At 38.3% G+C, this 26,236-nt stretch overlaps 1 protein-coding gene across 1 annotated transcript in view; it reads right to left on the bottom strand.

Annotated features, from left to right (window-relative positions):
• CNIH3 (cornichon family AMPA receptor auxiliary protein 3) overlaps positions 1–26,236 on the bottom strand; it is a 1,634,537-nt gene that overhangs the window by 957,707 nt on the left and 650,594 nt on the right. The window contains exon 2 of the mRNA XM_044058844.1: positions 5,633–5,701. Coding sequence (XP_043914779.1) covers positions 5,633–5,701 — 69 coding nt within the window. The remainder of the gene's footprint in view (positions 1–5,632; positions 5,702–26,236) is intronic.

The following is a 26,236-nucleotide window of genomic DNA, read 5'->3' as shown; positions in this document are numbered from 1 at the left end:
GATCGGATCCGACCATAAGCTAATTACCCTAGATATCCACATCCTGCCTCCATCCCCCATTAAGGAAACCATGGTAAAAGATTTTTCCAAAGCCAACTTCATGCTTCTTAAGACAGAAGTGGTGAATCATGACACCCATGCAGATGGAAAATACAGTTATGACTACTGAATCCTACACAATTGCACTTTATAAGCACTTACATGAGTGCAGGGATCGTGCTAACCCAAACAGAACCAAGACGCTATCCTTCAAAAAAGGTGGTCCCCTGCCATAAACAAACTTTACAACAGAAGGAAGAAACTCTTGCAAAAGAGAGTAAAATCCCATGAGTGGAGGAGCTCCCTGGTCAGCCTCGGTAAGAAACTGCGATCCCTGATAAAATCCTCCAAAGCTAGTTACGAAAACAAAATCACTACTGATTCTAAAGACAACCACAAAGCATTCTATAGCTATGTCAAGAATCTCAATGGCAACACTCAGATTTGCTCTGAGTTACAGCACAATGGCACTAAATATACAGACCCAACTGATATTGCCAACATCCTGGCAGACAGGTTCAGTGCTAACTTTACCCCCTTCTCACCCCCTAAAGAGCCCATCTCTATACTGGAAGAATGCAAAGTTCCTGTAATCACGGCTGCACAGGTAAAAATCACACTCTCCAAAGCCAAGAAAACAGCATCCATGGGACCAGACAACATCCCAGGCTGCGTTCTACATGAACTACAGAATGAACTGGCACACCACCTAAGTACCATGTTCAGTCATAGCCTCACCTCAGGCTTTGTGCCTGCTGAATGGCGCACAGCAACAGTTATCCCACTCCACAAGGGGGGAGCCACCATGGACCCCTGGAACTACTGCCCCATTAGCCTGACGAGCCTGGTATGCAAGGCCATGGAACGTATGATCATGAAACTTATAAACAATGACATTGGTAATGTCCAAACTCTGGATCCCACCCAGTTCGGGCTTGTAAAAGGCAGATCATGTCTCCTAAACCTGATAGACTTCTTTGAAGCAGTCACCAAAGCCATAGATGAGGGTAAGGTGGTTCACACAGTCTATCTAGATCTCTCCAAGGCTTTCTACACCATCCCCCCACTCTGTAAATATAGATAAACTCACTAAACTAGGTATAAATCCCTATGTCACAAGATGGGTTGCCAACTGGCTCACTGACAAAACCCACACTGTGAAAATATCAGACTCCAAATCTGACTTCAGACCAGTGACAAGTGGAGTGCCACAGAGTTCAGTCCTGGGTCCTTTCCTATTTGGTATCTACTTCTCTGAAGTACAGGCTAACACAGGAGGTCTTTGACTAGTGAAGTTCACAGATGACTGTAAACTAGGAGCCATAATCGAAACTCCTAACAATGTGGACATTCTACAAAAGGGCCTCACTGAGACAGATGCCTGGTGTCAAAGCCATGGCTTCAAGCTCAATGCCAAAAAGTGCAATGTCATCCCCTTTGGTAAAAACTCTGCACCCATGAACTACAACATAGGTGGTAGTATACTTAACACCGAAAGTGTGATAAGAGACCTTGGGACACAGGTGGACAGTAGTCTCTCCTTTGATAATCACATCGCCACAGTAGTCAGGAAATCCTTCTACGTGGCACACCTCATCACAAAAGGTTTCTCATCCAGAAAAAAAGAGGTCATTGTTCCCCTCTACTCATCACTCATTAGACCCATTATAGAGTACAATGCCCCTTTTGGTATGTACCTCACAAGACATCTACAACAACTGGAAAGGCCACAGAAATACCTCACAAAGAGGATTACCGGCTTCAAACAGATGCCCTACGCAGACCGTCTCAAAAATCTCCATCTTTACTATGTCGTATATTGCCTACTCAGAGGTGATCTCTGCCTAACATACAAAGCTATGTCAAACCCAGAGCTATTGGACATGCTCCACTTAAAGAAATCTCAATCCCTCCGAGCTACACGCTCTAGGGACCTAAACCTTGTCACCATAATAAACAGAACATGCCGGAGGGATAGATTCCTGTCCCAGAGACTTCCCATACTCTAGAATAAACTACCTATCTATATCAAACAAAGCTCCTCATTAGCACTCTTCAAGAAAAATCTTGATGATTGGATGGAAAATAGGAAATTCACCCCGGGGATCACCTCTGTGGCTCTGCTCGACAGTGGCTTAGGAAAATAATTTTCTTGGGTGGCAAAAGCCAGGGTACCTTTTTGGCTGGGCTTGTATAGGCCTCAGGGCCGATAGCCTAGTACCTACCTATGAACATATAAAGAGGATAGGTAAAAAGGATATAGAAAGCCAGGGGGCTGGAGGGTGAGAAACCAGGAATGCAACAGTGAATACACTCGAACATCTACATTTATGGTAAGTGCACACAACTGTACTATGTTCTCAGTGTTTCACTGTTGCAGTCATCACACTTGGGTTGATTCCCAAAGCTGAGGAAGGGTGGAGGCAGTCAAGAAGTGTTAGGACTGGTTAGCAGGCCTTGTATGACTGCTGTAGCAAATCCAGCTCTGGATTTAGAAAAAAATCGGTAAGTGGTAATGCTTAGTGAAGGTGTATACAGAACTCCAGGTTGCAACTTCCAGGATGTCCCTGGTAGGGACTCCCCTGAGATATGCTGTAGAGGTTGAAGTAGCTCTAATGGAATGAGTTCTGATCCCCAGAGGGGTAGATTTTCCATGTGCTTGTAGCAGAAATGGATGCAGTGTACTATCCATTTGGAAATGGTTTGCTTCAAAATGGCCTTGCCCTTTGCCCCTGTAGCAAAGCTGACTAGCAGTTGGTCAGATTTTCTGAATGGCTTAGTCCTGTCAAGGCAGAACCTGAGCTGTCTGTGTGTGTCCAATGAGTGCAGGATCCTTTCCCCTTTATTCTGAGGATTAGGGAAAAAGGTTGGCAAATGGATGGATTGGTTTAAAGCCACACTGGATACCACCTTGGGCATAAGGGAGGGGTTAGTCCTGGGGGAAACCCTGTCAGCATGGAAAATAATGAAGGGTTCCACTGCCATTAGTGCCTGTAACTCAGACACTCTTCTTGCTGAAGTGATGGCTAGAAGTAAGGCTGTTTTCCAAGAGAGGAATTTTAACTCTGCAGAAGCAGCAGGCTCAAAAGGGGGAAGTGTGAGCTTCTCCAGTACAATGTTAAGGTTCCAGGCCGGAGTGGGAGCTCTCCTAGGGGGCCTTAAATTGTTACCTCCTCTCAGGAACTGTTTGATGACAGGGTGAGAAAAGAGAGGAGGCTCAGTATTATAATGAGCTGAGATGGCAGAGGCATGAATCTTAATGGATGAGAAGGATAGGCCTCTGTGGAGCAGCTCTGCTAGGCAATCAAGGATTTGAGGTAATTTGGGCACAGCTGTGTCCTTCCCTAGAGATGACTCCAAGAACAATATCTTTTCCAGTTTTCAGCATAGGATTTCCTAGTACTAGACCTTCTGGCCTCATGGATGACATCCAGTACCTGTTTGCTGAGGGATGTTGGTGGTGTATTCAGGGGATAAGCCAGGCTGCAAAGTTTAGGGTTTGCAGCTGTGGATGCAAAATCTGTCCCTCCTGCTGTGACAGCAGGGAAGGTGTCTGATGTAGGTGCCAGGGTGGCACTGCTGTCAGACTGCGTAGGGGTGGGTACCAGTGCTGGCATGGCCAATCTCGTGCAATAAGGATTGCCCTTGGCCTGTCTTGTTTGATCTTGAGTAGTACTTTTGAGAGGAGGGGCAGAGGAGGAAAGGCATAAATTGAGAGGTTTTCCCAAGTAAAGGATAGGGCATCCACCTTGCAGGCTCTGCTGTGAGGGTTCCTGGTGCAAAATTTATTCAATTTGTGGTTTTGGGGGGAGGCAAAAAGGTCCACCTCCGGTGTTCCCCAACTCTGGGTTAGAAGTTTGAATGAGTTGAGTTCCATTTTCCACTCATGAGGGTCCAGTAGATTTCTGCTTAAGTCATCTGCCAGTGAATTTTGCTTGCCTGGCAGGAATTGAGCTTGTAGGTGAACTTGGATGCTCAAGGTTGTGTTCCACAGACCCATGACTAACCTGCAGAGTGGGTAAGAATGAGTCCCCCCCCCTGCTTGTCTGCAAGAAAAAAGAATCTCCAACAGGGTACTTAGCTTTAGAAGACTTCAGGTCTGAAACTCGAAAAAACGAAAATTTCAGGTAGCGGCCAACCGGCACTTGCAAACTGCTTCTGCTTCGGGCTCCTTCTCGGCAAGAAAGACTGATGTAATGGCATTGGCTGCATGTTTTATACCCCTGACGACCTGATGCAGAAATCCCAAGATTCAGGTATTCGTGCTGACTGAGGGCTACCTGCAGGCAGATAATCCAAGTGTGATGAATGCAACAGTGAAACACGAAGAACATCTTGTCAGGGATTTGGGATGCATGGCTAGGTTTAAAAAGGGCTTGTGGTCATTAGCCTAGTAAACACCTATGAACCTATAACTGATATACTCACTTTCCACACAAAATCATTCCACAAATCCTTCCATGCAACAGTGATCATTCATTTTTGTGCCCTGTCCTTAGGTGTTCCTCGAAGATGCACTAATTCTCCTTCAAAGGTACACTAATTCTGACCATGCTGATAGCCTTTACAACACAGTTATACGATCCATTCCAATTATTTTAAAATAATACACTAATGAATTTATGTTGTCTGGAGCACGTCAGGGCTAAAGAACTCCATGGATAAGTATGTTAGCTTTTTTGTGTTATGTTTGTTTAATAAATATATGATTATCCTATACTAATTTAGATATTTTTAAGAAAAACTGGGACAATTATTATGGGAATGATTGCTTTGGTATACTGGCAAACCAGAAGGGCATTACTGCCTGTGCCTGAAATATTTGTATGCATGCATGCATATAAGTACATATGTATGTATGTATGTAGTGACACAACAGCTAGCACACTCACATTTGGTGCAGAAGGCTGTAAGTTCTATTCCTATACCAGATAGATGGAAACTGCACTGTAGTACACTTAATGGGAGTACTGCACTCCTGCGTGTGCCAGCGTTCAGATGAGATATTAAATTAAGTCACAAATGCTTCAGTTGGGGATAGCTTAGGTAGATGTAAAAGATCCCACACCACCTACCTAAAAGATTAGAGAAGTTTCTCAATGCCCTGGTCAAATTTCCCCTAGCAGTATGAATAAAAATATATGTATTATACTGTGTCATGTCTAAGAGCCATTTTTTACCATTCCCCCACAATCACTGCTGTTTTCAAAATGGAACAAAGTAAAGCACTGAGGGATACTTCAAGTACTCCCCCATCTAGCATAGCACAAGTAAGCAGTATAGATCCATTGATCGCTATGTATTTCCACATTAGATTTAATTAATTATTCTTTGTCTTACACTAGATATATTGTTCTGATCATACTGAAATCATCCACTGGCTGCCATAACCTTCTCTGGCCAGCTACCACTACCATCGATTCTAGAACTGGAACATCAGTGCTAGTGCAGAAGTATGTTGATTAATTAAGGTTACTGATCTGGAGATTTAGACATCATTTCCTTTTACCACTCCATGTATTTCTTCACAGAACTATAGTCATATGTATGAGTTATGGCAACCAAATAGAAGTGAACATTTACATTTGCTTACCGTGTGTGCTGGATTACACTGATCTATTGGGTTCTTGAAATCTGTTCGCAGCTCATCAAAGGCGATTATCTGACAAAAAAATTATAAGTCAGTAAAATAACTGCATAGGTACTGCTCCATAGATATCCACAATAATTAGGTCAAATTTGAGCACACATGGATTCATATTAACAGAAATAATTTACTTGTTCTAATTAAGTTATCATTTTACAATGACAATGACCTCAGAGGTATAATTACCTTAGCATGAGATCACTTGACAAGCCGTTTAGCCACTGGGTTTGCATTTCTGCCAGGTCCATATGCAGAGGATGACAGTGAAACTAAAAATAGGCCGATTTCTTTATGTTATTTCTGCCCAGGGTTAAATATCTTATCATACATTTCAATGTCACAACTCTTTCAGCAAAGTTAATAAGAAGAAGTAATTTAGCAGTGTCTGTCTCATTTAACATATACTCTGTTCTATTCTGTTCCATTCGATGAAGCTCTGTAAATAGCATTTTATACCTACAGTTGCAATATTTTTCCAAAAAAGAAAATATTGCAACAAAACCTGGTATGCTTGCTAATTAAATGCTTGCTAATTAGTTGTTAATTGATAGCCTTGAAGTGCTTCATAAAAATTAGAAATTCATACCACAGATGCTACCCTGTGGACAAAACAGTCACAACTGCTACACATATTTGTACTTTCTTTGCAATGTAGCTTCCATGTAACCAAGATAACAGAAAGTCAGTTATATCCTCTATAAAACAATCAATGACTTGTTTCTTGAGCAACCCAGGCTGTCATGCAGAGTATCCCAATGGCTGTTCTACTAACAACACAGTGGGAAAGGAAAATTAAATGCCTGTAGTTACAACAAGTACTAGCTCAAAAGTACTCAGACTGTTCCTGAAAGGTCAGTTATATAATAATATATAAGAAGGCCAAACAGGAGAGTCTTCTCATTAAGTAACTGAAGTTAGGACTTTGCCTTAGCCCTGGAGTAGTACATTGACCTTGGAGTGATTATAATAAGTTTGAGTGTACACAGGTGAAGCTGTTGCATGAAGGAGTAACACACTAGCCCCACAAAAGACAAAAGTCTGACCAAAGGATGACTTGGACTTTGGTTTTATTTCAATTCAATTTCAGTTAAAGGGAAGTGTGTTCAAGGAACCTCTACAAATAACATTTGACTCTTGCTTTCGCATTATTTTTTTTTTTCAAAAAGAAAATATTTTAGCATAACCTAATACGCTTGCTAATTTAATGATTGCAAATTAGGTGTTAATTTGTAGCCTTAAAGTGCTTCATAAAAATTAGAACTTAATACTACAGATGTTACACTGTAGCCAGATCAATCAGATTTACTGCATGTGCTTGCACTGCCCTAATGATGATCACCAATCATTACAAAAGAACATTCACTGACAGAACTTCCCAAAATGAAGAACACCTCATCCATGGGGCTCAGCAACATACCTGGTTGCCAAATTAATAGCACTAAACAAACATTTGCATAACCACTCCTTAACCTTTTAACCAGACCAGCAACAGGCTTTATCCTACAGGTGCCACATACAGCCGTTGTGATGCCACTCCTCGACTGTGCCCCACCATTGGCCCTTGGAATTACAGAACTATCAGTCAAAATACAAAGCCATGGTATCATACATCATAATTGACCTGGTTAATTATATCAATAATCTTATCAAACTCAACACCCATTAGTTTGTTTTTGTCAAAGGTAGAGTGTATCTGTATAATCTAGTTTCACTATGTTTTTACACACCAGCACACTCAATATTTTATGCTTCAGTCATTTATGCTGCCAGTTTTTTGATATTTGGTATTTTGACCTTGGTCCTTCTACAGTTGGGGCTTTTAGCATTTAGGATTTTGCAATGCTCTCTTTTAACTATTGGTCATTGAATAAAAAGACTATTAGTTGAACAATGTGCGTGTGCTGTGTGTTAGCCATGCTGTTATATAGCAGTATTTTATGTGCACATTATACTGATTGTCTTAACTGGTTTTCTATAGCTCCATTTGCCTTGTGGCCCAACTCATACCTTAAAATGATCAGTTTGGACTAGTCAATCTGTAAGATTAACACTAAGTAAGTCAGTAAAAGCAATCTAGATTAGGAAAGAGTTCCAGTGACAATAAAATGTATATGCTCCTTGGTGGTGGTATAAAGCCGAGCATACATCTCTCAAATAAAATCCTGCACCAGCCTAACCCACTCTCTCTTTGCAGCTCTAAACTGAGGGTGCAGTTTAGATGTAGAACCTGAGCCTGGATTACCATTCACATTTATATAATCTCCTGACCTTAAATCACATTTGTGTTTAAGTTCCAAGCCTCCTATTACATCTTGCCTGCGTAACTGGTTGTAGATTAAAAGATATAAACATCCAAGCAGTTGTGGATTAATTGTACCTTGGGCCCCAAGTTGTTTTCAAACCATGGGGCCCCTGCACACATTTTTGGGGCCATTCATTAATGTATGTTTTCTTTTATTCACCTTCCTGTTTCTTTTAAATTATATTTTATGTTTACTACAGCAACATTTGTTAGAGAGTATGTTTTAAATGTGCAGCTTTGAACATTTTTCCACTAAGTAATGAAATAAAATGTTTGATCTAATAATGACAAGAGGACCCAATTCAGGATTTTTCATCCATAAATGGCCATTCAAACTGTTGCCATAATAATCCACCAATATCCATACTCAACAATTACAGCCACATTATCAACTGCGTACATATCCCACATTTGATTGTGACAAAAACAGCCAGAGTAAAGTATTCTAGTTTGCTTTACACATATATGCACTTGTCCTGCAAATACAGACTAATGACTTTTAAACTTCATCATCTCAGAAGGGTCAGTCATGTTTTATATTCAGACATCCACAAACCCAGAAATTGAAGGTATATTGTTGATTCCATTCTTCTAAGATGTTTGTGTCAAAAAATGAATAACAACAATAATGACCAAAGTTGCATATTTATAATTTGTTTCACACAGACACATATTAGCCAACGTATTTCAACTTAATTCACACACACTAATGCACAATAGTCCTGTAAAGCCAAATTAAAGACTGTTTAAAAATTATCAGATATTAAGAGCATAAGGTAATTTCATCTGCAGATAGCCCCCACCCCCTCCAGCAGTTATAGCCACTTTGTTAAATGTTTACACCCCTTATTGTTATGAAGAAATAAATTGCATGCACTTTATTTGTAGCTTTGCATGAACTACAGGAAACTATATAAGGTTCACTAACATAATACCATAAGAACCAGCCATATGTAGTACAGTTTAAACAAAAGAGTAATATGAGAGCATAAGAAATATTAACCACCTGCTAAACACGTTTAGTCAATATTCACAATCTCTGCAGAAGTAAACGTGATCTAAATAATTCTGCATAAAAAGAACGATTGCTAATGTAGATGAAGCTGTTGACAAACAACTTTGCATTTCAGTGTCTCATCTACAAATGCAGTGCCTGCTGCCCATGAAGAATAAACTGCCTATGTTGCATTAAACAATTGGTGTGTTGGTGACATTGTCATAACATTTTGTAAACTAGATCAGCTATGCAATAGGGAATGTGTGTCAAACAATAACAAGAACAACAGGTTTATAGTTACCAGGCATGCATTCCAAGAAACCATTAAGGAGCCTTGCCCAAATTCCCAGTTACTCAAACACACTGTCTAGTTAAGTAGGCAAATGAAAGTGGAAAGATTCAGACTCTGCACCCTTGCCACATGAAGCAGCTTATTAACAAGTCAGAGCTTTAGCACTCTAGTGACAGAATAATAGTTTTTAATTAAATTCAGGCATCCCTTACAATCCAGTTTTATAGACATGACTGCATCAGAGTAATAGGCAACAATGATTATTTAATGGACGATGAAGATCAGGTTTTTCTGATCATTACTCCAAATAATGCAAACTATATATCCAGACAAATGCCAACCACTTTGCAGTAGCTGGAGGCCATAAAGAAGGTACTACAAAAATGTATTACTAAAATGTAACATGTTTATATTATATTACACAATCCAGGCCTATTAATGAATTAATTCATTATTTAGTGCAATGAATAAAGCAAAACAATTAAATACAATATAAATACTGCAACAGCTTTTGTTCAACAACAAGTCATACAAAAATCAGAAATATTACTGAATACAACATACTGTTTTTTTGTAGGAAGGCATTACATGCTTGTAGGACACCTACAGTTCATGTTTGACCTGGGTGATGATAGGAGATACTGACAACTATGCCAGGAGAAGTAGGGCAGTGAATGTGTAACATATGCCAGCACAACTAACTGGAATTTGGTAAAGAATCGTCTCATTTGTATCTCAAACTGATTTATACAGATGCTTGTGTTGGAAATGTATTTGTGAAGCTGCTTATGTTAAAAATGTATCAACATTGTGCCATGCTGGAAAGAAATGAATTGTGCATGTATTATTGTAACTGAATTAAATGTATATGTTTTGACAGAGGATACTGGAAGAGAAGTGGTTAATCCTAAACTTCAAAAATAGTAAGAAAATTAAACTATAGGGCCTAGGCTATAAAGATGTTATCTCACAACTTTGAATGAAGCCAGAGATACAATATCTGTAAGAAGTATGATTTATTAGCTCCTGTAGGAAGAAGGGAAGTGTTTTATGGTTTTATGACTTCCAACAGCTACACCAGATCTGAGCAATGCTCTTGTGTGTGTATTATTGACATGGAGGTGCTAAAATCCTGGTAGGTTCTAGTGATGAAGGCATGGGTGCTGCACGCACAGAGCCAGGGGGAGGGGGAGTCCCCCCACTTTTACAGCTGCAAGACCTGTTGGAAAAATTAAGGAAGTGGAGTTTTCATGCTAACATGAAGCCACGTGTGGAAGTTAAACTAACTAAACCAGCTATTCCTGTTCTCTTATTGCTCTGTGTTACAGGAGTTATGCTGTTGCTGTTCTGTTGGTGCTGTCAGATCCAGAGTCATGCCAGTAAGGAGAGTATTGTTATTTTATTTGCAGGAGTTATGCTGCTCACCCATGTGTGTGTGTGTGTGTGTGTGTGTGTGTGTGTGTGTGTGTGTGTGTGTGTGTGTGTGTGTGTGTAAAATACCCCAGTTAGGTATGCCTGGTGTTTAGTGTTTCTCATGCTCAAACAAGAGCCTGAAGTCTCTACTCATACCACCACTTGTAATTCAGGGAGTTGAGCCCATAGCTCTCAACTGTCCAGATTTTCACAGAATATTTGGTTTATACTTTTGGTTTGTTCCTTTTAAAATTTGTGGTTTTCTGGCAAATCAGAGAGAACTGAATTCCCTAAATAATGATAGCCCTTTAAGTTTCAGTCTTCCCATCTTTCAGGAAACATATTGTAACACAAAACACTTTATTTTAGCAACTTTCTAAGATTATACAAGCAATATTTAAAACATGTCCCTGGTTTTGGGCCTTTGCCCCCCTCCAATAAATTCTGGCTTTTTCCAGATTTCTTGTGCTACGAAGTTGAGAGATTTAGTTGAGTGTCAAGTGGATTTTATAAGGAGCTGAGAACTTCAGGGGAAGAGACGTTTAGTGCTACTTATACTAAGCTGTTTGCATTGTTAGTAGCACAACAGGTAATATACTTGCTTTTGATGCAGAAGGTTGTGGATTCTACTCCTACAGTATGCAGATGGATCACTGATACTGTACTGTGTTGTACTTTAAAGGGAGTGGATGCTGCAGTCCTATAATTGTCCTCATTTAGAGGAGTTACCTAGTAACTATGTTTCTGTTATCAGTTTACCATCCATTTCCCATTGCAAACGTACTAGCTTATCATTTTTTTTAATGTAGCATAGGTAATTTATTCTTCAAGGGCAATAGGCACTTTATTTGTAGATGAAACAATGAAATATAAAGTTGTTTGATAGCAGCAACCTCTTCATTAGTTACAGATCCTTTAATGTGGAATTATTTAGATGACTTACTTCTGCAGAGATTTTTGATATTTACTGATATTGGTGGATTGTAATGACAGATGTTTGAGTGGCCTTTTATGGTTGAAATTGACTGAAATGGGTAGTTTTGTCATTATTGGGTCATACATTTTGTTTCATTGCTTACTAGAAGACTGTTCCAAACAACAAATTTAAAACACATTCTAGCGAGTGGTGCTGTATTATACAAGGAATACAATTTAATAAAATCTGGTTAATACAATCAGGAAGGTGAATCAAAGAATGCATACATGTATGTTTACTCACAGGATGCAGGAGATCAAAATAGGGGAAGAGACCAGTCAACAATGGAGTTCCCCAGGGTTCAGTGCTGAGACATTTTCTGTTTGGCATATACATCTCAAAAGCAGAAGGAAATACCAAAGGGCTTTGGCCAACTAAGTTTGAGATGACTGCAAGTTAGGAGCAGTTACTGAATCCCCAAATGATTTAGCCATCATGCAAGAAGGTTTGTTCCAAACAATAACTGGTTCCAGAATCATGAATTGAAACTAAACCCCAAGAAATACATTATTGTATCCTTTGGGAAGTCATCTACTCCGGAGAACTGCCAAATTGACAATGCCCCCTGAGAAATGACTCAGTTGTTTAGCATTTGGGAACTTGTGTGTACAGTGACCTAACTTTTGATCAACATGTGCCCAGAGTCATAGGAAAGTCTTTCTATATTGCACAGCTTATGATCAATCATTTTGTATAATGCCCACTTTGGCATGCATCTGTCCAGACCCATGCAATAATTGGAATACCCACAGAGATACCTAACTAAAAGGATACAAGTCCTAAACAATAGGTCTTGTATGGACTACCTCAAAGATTTATCACTATACTCATTATCCTACAGAGTGCTTACAGGTGGCATGTCTGGCATACAAGACAACCTCCCACCTAATACAGATGGACCTACTGAACATCAGCAAGTCAAATGGCATCATAAATACTCAGTCCGGGTATATACACTGAATGTTGTAGAGAGATGGATATATATCACAGAGGCAACCACTGTTCCAGAATAGATTATCCATTCAAGTAAAACAAAGCTCATGCCTGTCAACATTCAAAAGCAACTTGGATCTAAGAATGGGTAATATAAAAGTGTACTCCAGGATTGCCCCTCATGCCATTAATGGATAGAGGCAGTTCCTAAATGCAGCATCCCTTACATGGGTCCCCTCAATTTATCTATAGTATGATCACATTTATTCTCACTAGGGCTAATATAAAATTAGCCATGGAATAGGTAAGGCCAATCAGAAAATGTTAATTCAAGCACCAAAAGGGAAATTGGCTAAGAGTAAAATGTCCTCCAAGTGAACCTATGTTGAGGTAGCAAATAGTTTTAAAAAATTGCCCTTTTTGATCACTAAGTGCCCCCCCCCTCGCTCTCCGACCCTCAGTCTTCAACAGCTTCCGGTGCCTCTGGAAGTAGGATAGTGCAGAAAACAGAGTTAGATGACCAGATGTATGTGATGTCATTCTGTAAGCCAGAAATAGTATTTAGATATCAGTAGGAGATTGTTCTCAGTATTCTGTATTCTGTCTTGGATCTAACAACAAGGACTACTCATCCACTTCAGCTTGCCTTGTAAGTAGGAACAGTAATTCTCTAGATCAGTTAGGAAAATATAGTGAGAATAGTTAAGCATTGTTTTTCTGTAGCTATGTGAATCTTTCCAGCTGTGTTACTTTTAATATTTCCTGTGACTAAAACTCCAGGGTTTACTGTCAATAAATATTTAGTATTTTCATGTTCTTTTATTATTTATTATTAAATTGTCCTTTTTAAAAAATATTTAAGTTTTTAGAGTATTTGAATATATATTTATTTGATGATAATTCTGGCCACTCCCGAAAGCTTTGCTGCTGGTCGAACTACCATTTGTATTAATATTGATTTCACTCAGTATAGATGGGTACCCTTGTAAAAGCCTTAGGTAGCTGGGTTTGTAGTGCCTGGTGGAAGTGATAACTACCTTATTGTCTAGACAAAAGGGACATAGCTAATAAATCTGTGCCAACCTTTCCCAGGTGTGTGTGTGTGTGTGTGTGGGGGGGGGTGCAAATCAGATCTCAAAATGTGTGTGTGTCAGATACTTTGAGCCGGGAGATGAAGCACTGGTTTCAGAGAGAGTGTGGTGGAGGACTTAGCTTGGGCACTCGGCTGAGGACTTAACTCTGAAGCTGTGCCATTGGAGAGTCTTACTGGTGACCTGGAGGGAGACATAGAAGTCCAGACCCTGGGCTGACTGTGTTCCCTGTGTGCTGTTAAGGGAAATTGTGCTTTTTGCAGAGAGGTCTGCATCTGGAAATACTGAGTATAACCATTTGTATTCCAAATGAACATCCCTCTCTAGTATCAGTGGTGAGGATTCAGGCTTCTTGATTAGTATCAGTGGTGAGGATTCAAGTTCCTTGATTACTGGCCTAGATTGGGAAAGTCACAACCTCCCTATGTTTTCTCTGTTATCAAGATCTCCTCTGACATCACTCAGTATAGGCCTGACCTACCTACTTGAATGTCTGGAAATGCCATATTATTACAGTATACCTCTCAGAGTCAACAGACCTGGTCATGGGCAAATGGAGTCCTATGCATGGTAATGAATCAGGCCCTATCAGCCTTGAAACTCTCTCCCCAGTTACCCTAAAGGCTGTTTAAACCTGTCAGTGAACATATTTTTTCTTCTTTACTTTTACAATTATCACAGAGTCTGGGATTTCATTTAAAACTTTAATTTCAAATAAAATAAAACACTCACAGCCATTTTCTAAACAAAACAAACACTCACAATGAAAACAGAGCTAGCATGAGAAACATTAAATTTATCCTCCCTTGTAACTTGCATTTACTGAAAATGCATTTTGCAACCCATTAAACTGCAAGAGACATGCTGGGATTCATAATGAAATAGCATACAGTGAAGCAATAATTAGCAGCTATGTGAAGGGTGCATGAATTCAAAAGACAAATGTATAATGCATTTGCTAACAAACTGAACATGTGTCCCTTTTCAGGAGGAACCAAAAGTACTCTCTGGTAAAATAACTTGGTTAGAGTCACACAGAAGACAAATGAAGACTGAGAGTATCAAACCCTGTACTAAAGAATGCAACTCTTTAACAGCTCAGCTGTTTGCTACACAAACTGTTGTAGCCCAAACACCATGCATTTCACACAAATGTACCTGCAAATATCAAAATATATTAAAATTGTATTAATAGTTAAAATATCAATGTAAGCTCATAGACTTCATGGTATATATTTTATTCACAGCTAAATTATAAACACACTGTCAACATTCAACAAAACAAGGAACCCAAGGATCGCATGCAAAGAACATGGCTCATTATAATGATACTCCTGTTTACTACAATCATTTTCCTTCCTGTACACCATGACTACTCTGGTTCATAGGTTGTTACTATGCTTGAGGTCCAGGGAACCACAGAGATGCCTAGGCCAAATTTCCAATTGCCCAAAGCACTGCACGGTTAATTTACTTGATTAAGGGCAGGGTATAACTATGAGATAACATCAGTGATGTTTGGCAAAATTGGAGACAGATAAAACAGACTAGTCTAAATCACTTAAAAAGTTAACAGAACAAAATTTTTTGCATCAACATGCATTTCTTCAACCACAATATATACACACACACACACACACACACACACACACACACACACACACACACATACATACATATGGGTCCCGTTCAGAGTATCAGAATTGCAGAACATCAAACCTTGGATCATCAAGCACCAGAAAATGGAAGTTCTGCAACATCGAACTCAAAAAAAAAAAAAAAAAAAAAAACTAAAACATGAAAAAGTCTTATTTCACATTTTTGCATGGGGGCAAGCCCCCTGCAACCCCCATACCCCCTGCTACTAAAATATACCAACTCTGAGATCACACTACAGTGAAGAGAATGGCTCGGAATGGGAAAATTACCATTCTCTTCACTGTAGTGCGATCTTGGAGTTGGTATATTTAAGTAGCAGGAGGTTTGGGCGGTGCAGGGGAGCTTGACCCTGTTCTCCTTTGCTTGGACACTTGGCTTTCCAAACATTTAGTCTTTTGAACGTCGTTATTGTGAAGTTTCACTCATGTGAAACTTCAACTTTCTGATCTCGGTCAAATGAAAGTCTGTCTACTGACATTTCGGTTATGTCAAGTAGACCCATTATAGAGAACACACCCCATCACCTGATACCCCTCCATCACAAATAGCTGAAAACTTTAACAAGCATTTCACAAAATCAATATTAGACCCACTAACTGACACCCCTAACACTGGATCCCCACCCACCCTTCAACCTATTTAAGCACTAATCCTATACCATCTACTACCGCTAACCCTGTCATTAATAACCCCGTTATTCAACAAAATGTCATAAAAACCCACTCTCTTTTCAGTGCATACCCACAAACATCATGAAGAAATGGCTGCAAAAACTAAAACACTGTTCCACCTCAGCTGATAGTCTTCCACCACACTACCTCAGACTTGCTGCCAACTCAATCGCCTACCCAATCAGTATCCTTATTAATAAGTCTTTATCTGAATTGGAAGTACCAACCTTATGGAAACAATCTCACATCACCCCCATCCACAAAGGAGGCAACTCTATTGAACTAAACAATTTATGTCCTTATCCATCTTGTCACTCATATGCAAAATTCTCGAGACAGAAATCCATCAGCAGATAATACAATACCTATTGCAAAGTAATCTTTTAATATTTTTAACCTAACATGGTTTCTGATCCAGTCACAGCACATCTACAGCCCTATTATCCTTTACAGACACTGTGAACAAGGCCAGAGATGCAGGATGCTATACAGCCTCAGTATTCCTTAACTTCTCTAAGGCCTTTGACGCAGTCTCTCACCCCCTAGTACTAAACACACTGTCTAACTTAGGCTTCTCACATAACACAGTAAAATGGTTTCAGAGCTACCTCAAGGATTGTAAACAAGCACCCTTTCTCTATAACCCTACTGAAGTTCCTCAAGACTCTGTCCTCGGACCCCAACTTTTCAACATTTTCACCTTCACACTTCCTCCCACCCTGGAACACTCATTCAGTACCCTAACGATTCCATCATAATCTGTACTGCTCAATCACTACCATAATTGCTTTCAAAAACTCAAAAGTCCTATACTGCAGTTAAATCCTGGCTAAAAAATGCCCAACTCTTTCTGAATCCAAAAAAGACTAAATTAGTACCCTTCCACCCCAAAACACATCCCCTGTCACTGATTATTTCAACATCTTGGCATCTGACAACACTGTTGTAGAAATAGTGTAGGAAACCATAACTTCTAGGAGTAATCACTGACAATAAACTTTCCTTCAACCGTCATATACAACAAAATATAAAGAAAACTCATAAAAAAATGTGACTCTTAGAAACAAACATTTCTTAACTATAGCAACCAAAGTTTCCCTCACGAAAACCTTTTTACTTCCCTGTCTTCTTTACAGTGCCCCTTTCCTAACTAACTTACAAACCTCTACCCTAAGCAAGATGGACTTGTGCTACAACAAAGTTTGCCACAAACTCTAAATATCACACACACCACTGTAAACCACTACTGGAACTAAACTTGCTTGAACTTCCCAAGCTTTTATTCAGCTATCCACTTTGCACAACCTAGGTTTTAAGCCTACAGCCTGCCCTGCGCTAGTCATCTTAGTCGCACCTCATACACCAAATAGATCCCTATGATCAGAAGATAAAAATCTCTTAGCTATCTCAAAACCCACAAAAAAAAAAAAAAAAAAAACAAGTCACTCTCCGTATTCATATTCTGTCTCTAAACTATGGAATTCACCACCTCTTGCTACCAGGTCTGTGCCCGCCCAAACACACATAAAGCCTCTTTAAAAAATCATCTCAAAAAATACATGGCTCTGCTCCTGTATAAATCCAGCCTAATGCTCAGCTCTTCCTCTTCCACATTAGCTTCATTTTCCTCTTCTTCTGTGGCATCTCACTCCTTCACAGTCTACAAGACCCTAATGTCTCGCCTAACTCCTTCTCTGTTTCTATACCATATATTTAATCTACTGCTCAGTCTGTAATGCCTCTGTTCTTAACGCATTGTCTTTCTGCATCACTAACTCTTCTGCTATTATTTTCCTAACTGAAACCATAATTTTATTTTTCATGTGCTATAACAACCAATGTCATACATTATACTACCTACATACTACTTTGTACACTTTATCTACTCGTAGGCTATGTATATATTGTTAGAATGACTAAAATTGTCTGTAATGATATAACTCTATAGAATTGTCCAGATGTGTAGAATATCTTGTAACCTAGTTTACATTCTATCAACTTATTTTTGTATAGTATTCCTCATGTCATTTGTATTGTTTTTATTGGATTATAATGTATTTGTATTGCACTGTATGTGGAGCTTTTCTCCCACAGCTCCGTTGAAAATGGGTTCTGTAGACCCAGTCAGACCACCCCTGTAAACAAATGTGAAATAAATAAATAAATGCAATGCACGAGTAGATATGTTAATGTCATTATCAAGGATCAAACTCTGGCCCAAAAGTCTTCAAGTTAGGTAAAGTGGTTGAGCAGAACTAAGTCCTCAATACTTCTCCTTCTGGAGGAGGTGCCCTGGGAAATATTAGTACTGCAGCTGCCTCAGACAATGACCTTCTTTTACTGTATTTAAGTACTTCTTGTTCCGTTACTTCCTTCTCAGAAATGACATTATATGTAGATACAAAGATTATATTTTACGGATTTCCCTTTTTCCTAGTGTAGCATGACTGAAATCTTTATCTGTCGCTACAGCCTCATTGCCACTGAGAAATCAAGAGTATCTCCATCATAGGCACAAGCCTTCCGTTAGGCATTTTCATTAAACAAAGAAGGCCAAGGTGGTGCAGCAGTTAGCGTTGTTGCCCTACAGCAAGAGGTCCTCCCTTTCGATTCTCAGCTGGAGTGTCTTCTGTGTGGTGTCTGCATGTCCTCCCCACAGTCGAATGATGTTAAAGACATGCAGGTAGGTGCGGGCGTGAATGGATGCGCCTTCTTTGAAAGTTGGGCATCGAGCTGGCAACTCGGCACCAGGAAAATCCACTGCCAGTCATTAGCGGACTGCAGTTCCGCTGTGGCGACCCCTAACCAGGAAAAGCAGAACATTACTAAAGTACTACAGTTCCTGTCATCAAACATGCAGATCAGATCCTTAGCAGCTAGCAAGAACTCATTTCACCTGCTTCAAATATGAATTGCTGTCAAAAATGCAGTATACAACACTGAAGATATTAGTTAAGGAGAGTGACAACTGTTACCATCTAATAAGTTATTAGTGCTAGTTGGCTTTCTACATTACTTGGTAATCGTATGTTGTCCAAATCTTCCTCATAATCTTAAGTCTAAATAATCAGTCATGACTTCATTTGTTTCATGTATCAAAGAAAATGTAAATATGTTCTCTGCACCCTGTATGAAATACTGAAATTCATCCACACCTCTACAGCAGAGAAAAAAATAAGTTACCAGTGTAATGATAATACCTAACAGCAAACATTTTTTTTTATAAAGTCTAGTAATCTGCTGCAAATAAACTCATAACCAAATCTGCATATTACAGGATGGGCAAATGGTGCTCCATCTGCACTAATTTCTGTGCGTAAATGAGGGGAGATGAAGCTAGTTATTAATCTAAAAGAAATATTTACCTAGTTTCATTCCACATACTATAAATTATGCATTACAACCATGTTCTGTGCTCATTTTTTGATATTGACCTTTGCTTTCTGTTGCAGTGATTACAGAATACAAGGACAGACTGTGATTCGAATAGAGAGCTTCCAGAGTTTCAGGCAGAAATGCCTGAATCTGTCACAAGTCAACTTCCATCAAGTCCATATGGAATAGCCCAAGACAGTATTTCCACACAGAGGGAAAGCCAGATAAGCCGACAGCTCTGATAAATCAAATGCTGCTGTTATCTCTGTCAAGCCAGCAGGAAATCAAACTGCTGACTGCTAAGGCTATTTATATTTAAAACAATGTGACTTTGAAAACCATGCATCTGGAATTGGTGCAAGCCATGGTTAGCAATCATCACAAGAGGAGCCCAAGTGCTAGAGTGTCATATCAAAGACCTGCAAAAAAGGCAAAGACATAATCATTTATGACTACTGCAACTGAAATAAGGGCTAGAAGGGAATGCCGCTGTTAAATATTTCCAGACTAAACTGAACCAAGCCTTATACCTGTCCCAGGGATCATTGATAAGCATTTGCATAAGGCCCTTAGACCACCAGCTACCTCCAATAAGCTGCAACATTATTCTGTGTTCAGACGTTTGAATAGCTACAGTGAGCTTCACATTCTTTATACTATAAACAAAGGAAAATATATTTTACAGGGTTGCTCATTCTGGCTTTAAAAGGATTTGTTTTGTTAAGGTTATGGCTAAGCATAAAGCTTTTGCATCATCAACAGTCTCTCTGCTACACAAATAGCACTGCATATGTCAGACATAAAAAGAATAATGAATATTACGTACTACATTCACACTTTGTTCTTTAAGTAAATTGCTACCCTAAGTATTTTATGGGAGGATTAGCATCAGTAAAAAAAATACTCCAAGATACTCACTTTGTCCATGCAGAGCCATTTGTATGACTTGACCCCAATTTTATAAAAGTAAGGAAGCAAATATTTTTCATTTTGGACTGATTTAGTAATGGTCAGTTTACTTTAAACCATCTACTAACTTTAGAGCTGGAAAATATTGAACAGATACATATGTTAGCTTTTGTAATCATCTTATATACTGCTACAACATATATATGAGTCTACTATAGACAACAGGAAAACAAGCGATAGATTCATCACCCAAAGACTCCCTATGCTGTGGAATAAAATCCCGGTATATGTGAGGCAGAGCACCTCGCTGGCCTTGTTCAAGAGAAATCTTGACCAATGGATGGGAGATCACAGATATACCCCAGGGATTACCTCAGTGTCACTGCTCAACAGAGGCACAGCAAAATAATGGGTATAGTTCCCCATACTAAAGGGGTGGCGTAAGCCACAAAACTATGGGCTAGGCTTGTAAATGCCCTCGGGCAAATAGCCTAGTATGAACCTATGAACCTATGAACCTAAAACACAAAACATTGAAGCACTAGCAATTGAATCTCAAATTATCAAAAAGCATACCTTCATCAGTAAAAGAAAAAAAAAAATTTTGCAGGGTGCAAACCCCCTTGCACCCCCCCAAGTGGGGGATGTTCCCCCGCTCTCGTGCAATTTCAAATATATTAACTCCATGTAGTGAGAGGGAGACATAGAAAATCCTAAAGACCAGTTCGACCTACCACCAATGCACAAAGAAATACAAATTTACTGGTTAAAAGCCCAGAGTAAGAATTCTTAGCTTATGAAGAAACCCACAGGGCCTAACTTTGAGGCTCTAGGGTTTCTAAATCTCTATGTCTTGGAGCTTATGTCAAAAAAGGTAGGGTCAGTCAGCTCAAAGCCCATCACTCCAAACTTCTCAAAGACATTCTGCTGCTAGCATAATCTTTTATATGTTTTACAATTACTGACAAGTCGCAGAACCTCCACATTGTTATCGTTTGTGCAAAAAAGCCATAAACTCAATGACGGTATTCCTCTGTGACGTCTATTTTTGTGAGAGTTTTCCCACCCTTGTCCCATCCTCTAAAGCCTTACCTCTTACAGTAACATCAATGTAACTACCAAATGCATAGTGTTATTATACTCCAGGATAAACAGACGCAAACACCACTGATATGCTGATGCAAAACAGATACTGTTGATGTCAACTTAAGACGTACTGAGATGAACATGAGAAAAAGTACCTGCAAATTTAAATATCTACAATGGACATTGTAATAGGTATTATCTCTATTCCCACTTCTTTGAAAAATAAATACAAATAAACCAGAATGGCATAGTAAAGAAACTGATGTATTAACAAAGCAAATGTGAAGGGGGAGGGGCAGCATGTCATATGTTCGCAAATCCAAGAGGGATTAACTCCCACTCACTGTAACACATTCACTTCATTGTCAGCTGATTGTAATGCACAGCCCTTATAAGTATACCAGTTATAATGTTAACCCTGTCACCTCTACTGGTTAGGGTGCCACTAAAGTAGGTATTATAAAAGCATGACTTACTTACAGTATTCACACATGGTATTGGTGGGTGGTAAAGCTGTTCCATGTGAGTGGAGTTTGGGTAAGGTTTACTAATACGCACTGGGGAGGGGGGCAATATAAGTAACTTATGTCACCTATGCCTGCACTCTCTACTGTTGCATAAAGTAGAAAAATCTAAAACTTTTGAAACATTGGATTCAGCATTTCCATTTCAGCAGCAAAACGTGTTGTAAGATATGAATGACAGTCTAACTCTCCCTATGACAGCTTCTTCTCTACCACATATATCAGATACAGCAAGACCCCCTACAGGATCTGTTAAGCTTGTAGCCATTGTTATCCATATGATTTGAATGTTCCAAATGAATGGAGTAGTCTCAGCAATGGTGATCATGCAATGAGTAGCCCTACCATTCTTCATCTCAAAGCAGTGGTTTGAAAGCTTTTCACTGTGCCAACCAGCAACTCATATAAGCCCCAGAAGACCAAAGAGAGTCTCAAATGGATAGCCTACCCTCAGCCTTGGACAATGTTCCTGGTGCTAATGAAACTTTTAGGCTGAGCACTCCAATGCTCAATTTAAGGGGATTGGGAAACAAGGCACCAGGCTCATGAAGTATTCTACAAAACACTCACATATTTACCCAGTACTAGAATATCAGTCTATATTCCTAGCAACGGTCATATTACCAACAAGCTCTGATTATCTTTAAGCTGCTAGGTCAGTTGAGGTCAGTTTATCTGTGAACTACAACCAACAACAGGTCAGATAAAGCCACTTCATAGTTTGGTGTGTGTGCTCTTCTTATTGGGGACACTGTATGCTGTCTATTTACGTGATATATGTTTTTTTTTTATGGTTTTGGTTATTCATGTGCTATTATGCAAACAGTAAATTTTTTTTCAGTCGATCTTCATGGTTATAATACACTGGTAATAAGGTATGTTTTACACTACCTTTTTCTAAGTATGCATGCTGATATATATTTTTTATTGGGACTTGAATGTAGCAAGGTGTCACCATAGGTGCCTAGATTTATGGTCGGGCACAAAATTATTTCTTTAGGGTGAGTTCCTTGACAAGCATCTATTGCATTTGTAGCTCTTGTGCATACATCCCTAACTCATTGTCCTTATCTACTCTAATGGTCAGTCTGTGGGTCACTCTGTGGTGTATTGTTTATAGTAGTTTATAAGTAATGAGAGAGAGAGCGAGAGAGAGAGAGAGAGAGATAGAGAACTGACGGCTTCAGTAGGGAGAGAGCAAGTTAAACTACAATTATTATTTTATTTGCTCTCTCTTTGTGTTACCTTACTATTTGTCATGCTTGGTGTATTTTGTCTGTGGATACCCACTCTGTTGGCTGACCAGGCTGAAAACTACCTTTCATCTATGTGTGATTTGTTTTCCTCTTCTTTGTTCCATATAGTGTCATTGTGTATCTCAATATTTATACTGTGATTTCTTGTTCAGTTTGTTTTCATTCTACAGTTTGCTTTTATTTGCAATGCAACATTAGTAGCTTTACAACTTGCTGGTAACTGTATCATTATTTTTATTTTTACTTTTAACATCTTAGCTGTGACTTGTTATCGAAGTTCATTCACTGTGAGGCGCAAAACTGTTTTCATACTTACTATCCACATAGTTCCTGCTAGGTTTTCTTCCAGGCATGTATGTTAAGATGGCAACCTTCCCCTCCGAGTGAGCTTTTGGGATTGGTTTCTTATATACCAGTTGGTCAGCAACTTCATTTCCCAACAGCCATTTATCTTGGATTCAACATCTTGTTTGTATAAATTAAACATTATTCTGGTCTAGCTTTTCTCTACAGTAGTTGCTGGCATATCAGGCTAACATCTGATTAGAGATTATGCTGTTGGGTTCACCAGTTATATCTTTTTTTTCCTCAAAATTTTTTTTATTTTCAATTAAAATAACATTTACATAATATTTTTAAATATCATTTTAAACAACTATATACATTATTTACAATAGCCTGACTTTCAACTATATACACTATATGTTATTAAATATAGAATTAACAGATCAGTTATCAGAGATACAATAATGATTATTGCAGAGTGTCCAACAAAGATATAACTTTCTTCCAAGGATTATTTACCAATGTGCTGGGATAGACAAATAGTTCTTTGATTTTTATTTCCATCAATGCAGTTGTCTTCAGTGAAGTGTAGAATTCTTCCAAGGTCGGGGATGTTTTTGAATTCCACCTTCTGGTTACGCATTTCCTAGATATAGCAAGTATTGTCCATAACAAATACATATTTGTCTTATTCAGGTACGGACCTTCATTTACATTTAGTATAATCAATGCTTCAGTTAAGATAAAGGATTTATTAAATAAAGCTTGTAAAACATGATTGATTCCATTCCAATATGATTTAATTTTATTACATTCATAAAAAATATGAATCCAGTCTGCTTTATTTGACTTTTCACACCTCCAGCAAAAAACATTTGTAGTAGCACTGATCTTTTTAATTCTCTCTGGTGTTAAAAATGCTCTATGTAAGTATTTCCAGTTAAATATTTCCAGTACTGTGTGTTAGAGGTGTAATTAACTGATAGTAAGATATTAGTTTTAATTTCTTCTGTTAACTGTAATGATTGACCTTTCGTTAAGAACTGCCAGTATGATGGTTTGGGAATTGTTTTATATGTTATTAACTCTTTATATAGATTTGAAATGGAATTTTTATTTTCACAACTATTATATATAAACTCATACATAAAACTTATTGGATTTGGAATATCTTGAAATGAGGAATTATTAATTAATCTGCATACATCTTGAATGTACATTAGAATGCTTTGAAAGGTTAACCAATCCTGTGTTGGAATATCGTAAGCAGTTTTTATCATATGAATATGTAAAACATTTAATTTATTTATATATTGAAACCAGCGTAAGATTCCATTTTGTTCCCAGGAGGTTATTGTTTCCCTATATATTTTGTGAGGAAAGTTCTTAGTGATGGTTAATGGGATTAAAAGGTCAAACCAAAGTTTTACATCTATGTTTGCATTGATAAATTTCCTAAAGGAATTGATGTAATGATTAATCAGTGTTGTTTTAGAAGGTTTTGATATATCATATTGTATACTTATGCATAGCAAGTACCAGGGTTTGTTTGATTTGTCTAATATTAACATTTTTTTAACAGATTAAATTAATTTGTTAATATAGCCATTGCTAATTCTTTCTAGTTGGCAAAATAATTTGGGTTTATCCAGTCTATTGTAGTTTTAAGCAAAGATGCTTTTATATATGTTTCTATTTTTGGGAAGTTCAATCCTCCTTGTCTCCAGGGTCTAACGTGATGAGTTAGAGCTACTCTAATCTTTTGGGATACCATAAAAATTTTATTAAACATGAGTTTATTTCTTTAAGAATTCATCTTTCAGGAATTAACTGTATTGCTAATGATACATATAGTATTTTTGGCAATAAGATCATTTTTATTAATTGCAATCTGTCTTCAAAGGTTAATATAATTTTGTTCTACTTTTCTATATATATTTTTATTGCTTCAATGTTTGTCTTGTTGTTTGTGTTTCGTTTTTTTCCCAGTAAGGGGTCGCCACAGCAGAACTCCGGTCTGCTAATGAGTGGCAGTAGATTTTTACGAAACGCCAAGGTGCCAACTCGATGCCTAACCTTCAACAAAGGCACACCCATTTACGTACACATGTCTTTCGAACGCTACCCAACCGTGGGGAGGACATGCAGACTCCACACAGAAGGCACTCTCAAGCCAAGCCGAGAATTGAACGGGAGAACCTTTTGCTGTGAGGTAACAATGCTACCGCCATACCACCCCAGCATATTATTGCTTCAATATTGTTTTTATAATTTATTAATATTGTTTAATTTATATTTTTGCATAACACTATTCCTAACTAATTTAGCATAAGTTCTTGTTTTCCTATGATGGATTTATCTGTAATTTGTAGTTCTTTTTTCTTATTTAAAAATAGAAATTTTGATTTTGATCTATTAAAGTGTAGACCTGAAATCTTATAAAATTTCTCCATTACTTCTTCTAGCTCTCCTAATGACTCTCTGGAGTTTGACTGGGTTAATAAAATATCATCAGCAAGAACCATTATTTTAGATATGTACTAGTCGCAGACTTCTATTCCTTTTATTCTTGGATTATTGTGTATTATTTCTGCAAGTATTTCTATAGCCAAAGCAAATAAAATAGGAGAAAGGGGGCATCCTTGTTTAGTACCTTTCATTATATGGATAGATTCTGAGGTGAACGGACCTAATTTAATGTAGGCTAAGTTATTAATATATATGTTTTTAGTAATAAGATGAAGGGAGGAGGAAATTCATATAATGCTAAAGTTTTAAATA

This window comes from Protopterus annectens, chromosome 1.part2 (genome assembly GCF_019279795.1).
Source record: "Protopterus annectens isolate FY-2018-M chromosome 1.part2, PAN1.0, whole genome shotgun sequence".
In the NCBI taxonomy this organism is placed as follows: domain Eukaryota; kingdom Metazoa; phylum Chordata; order Ceratodontiformes; family Protopteridae; genus Protopterus; species Protopterus annectens.
Note: the sequence above shows the minus strand (reverse complement) of the source record. Positions and strands in the feature narration are given on the sequence as shown.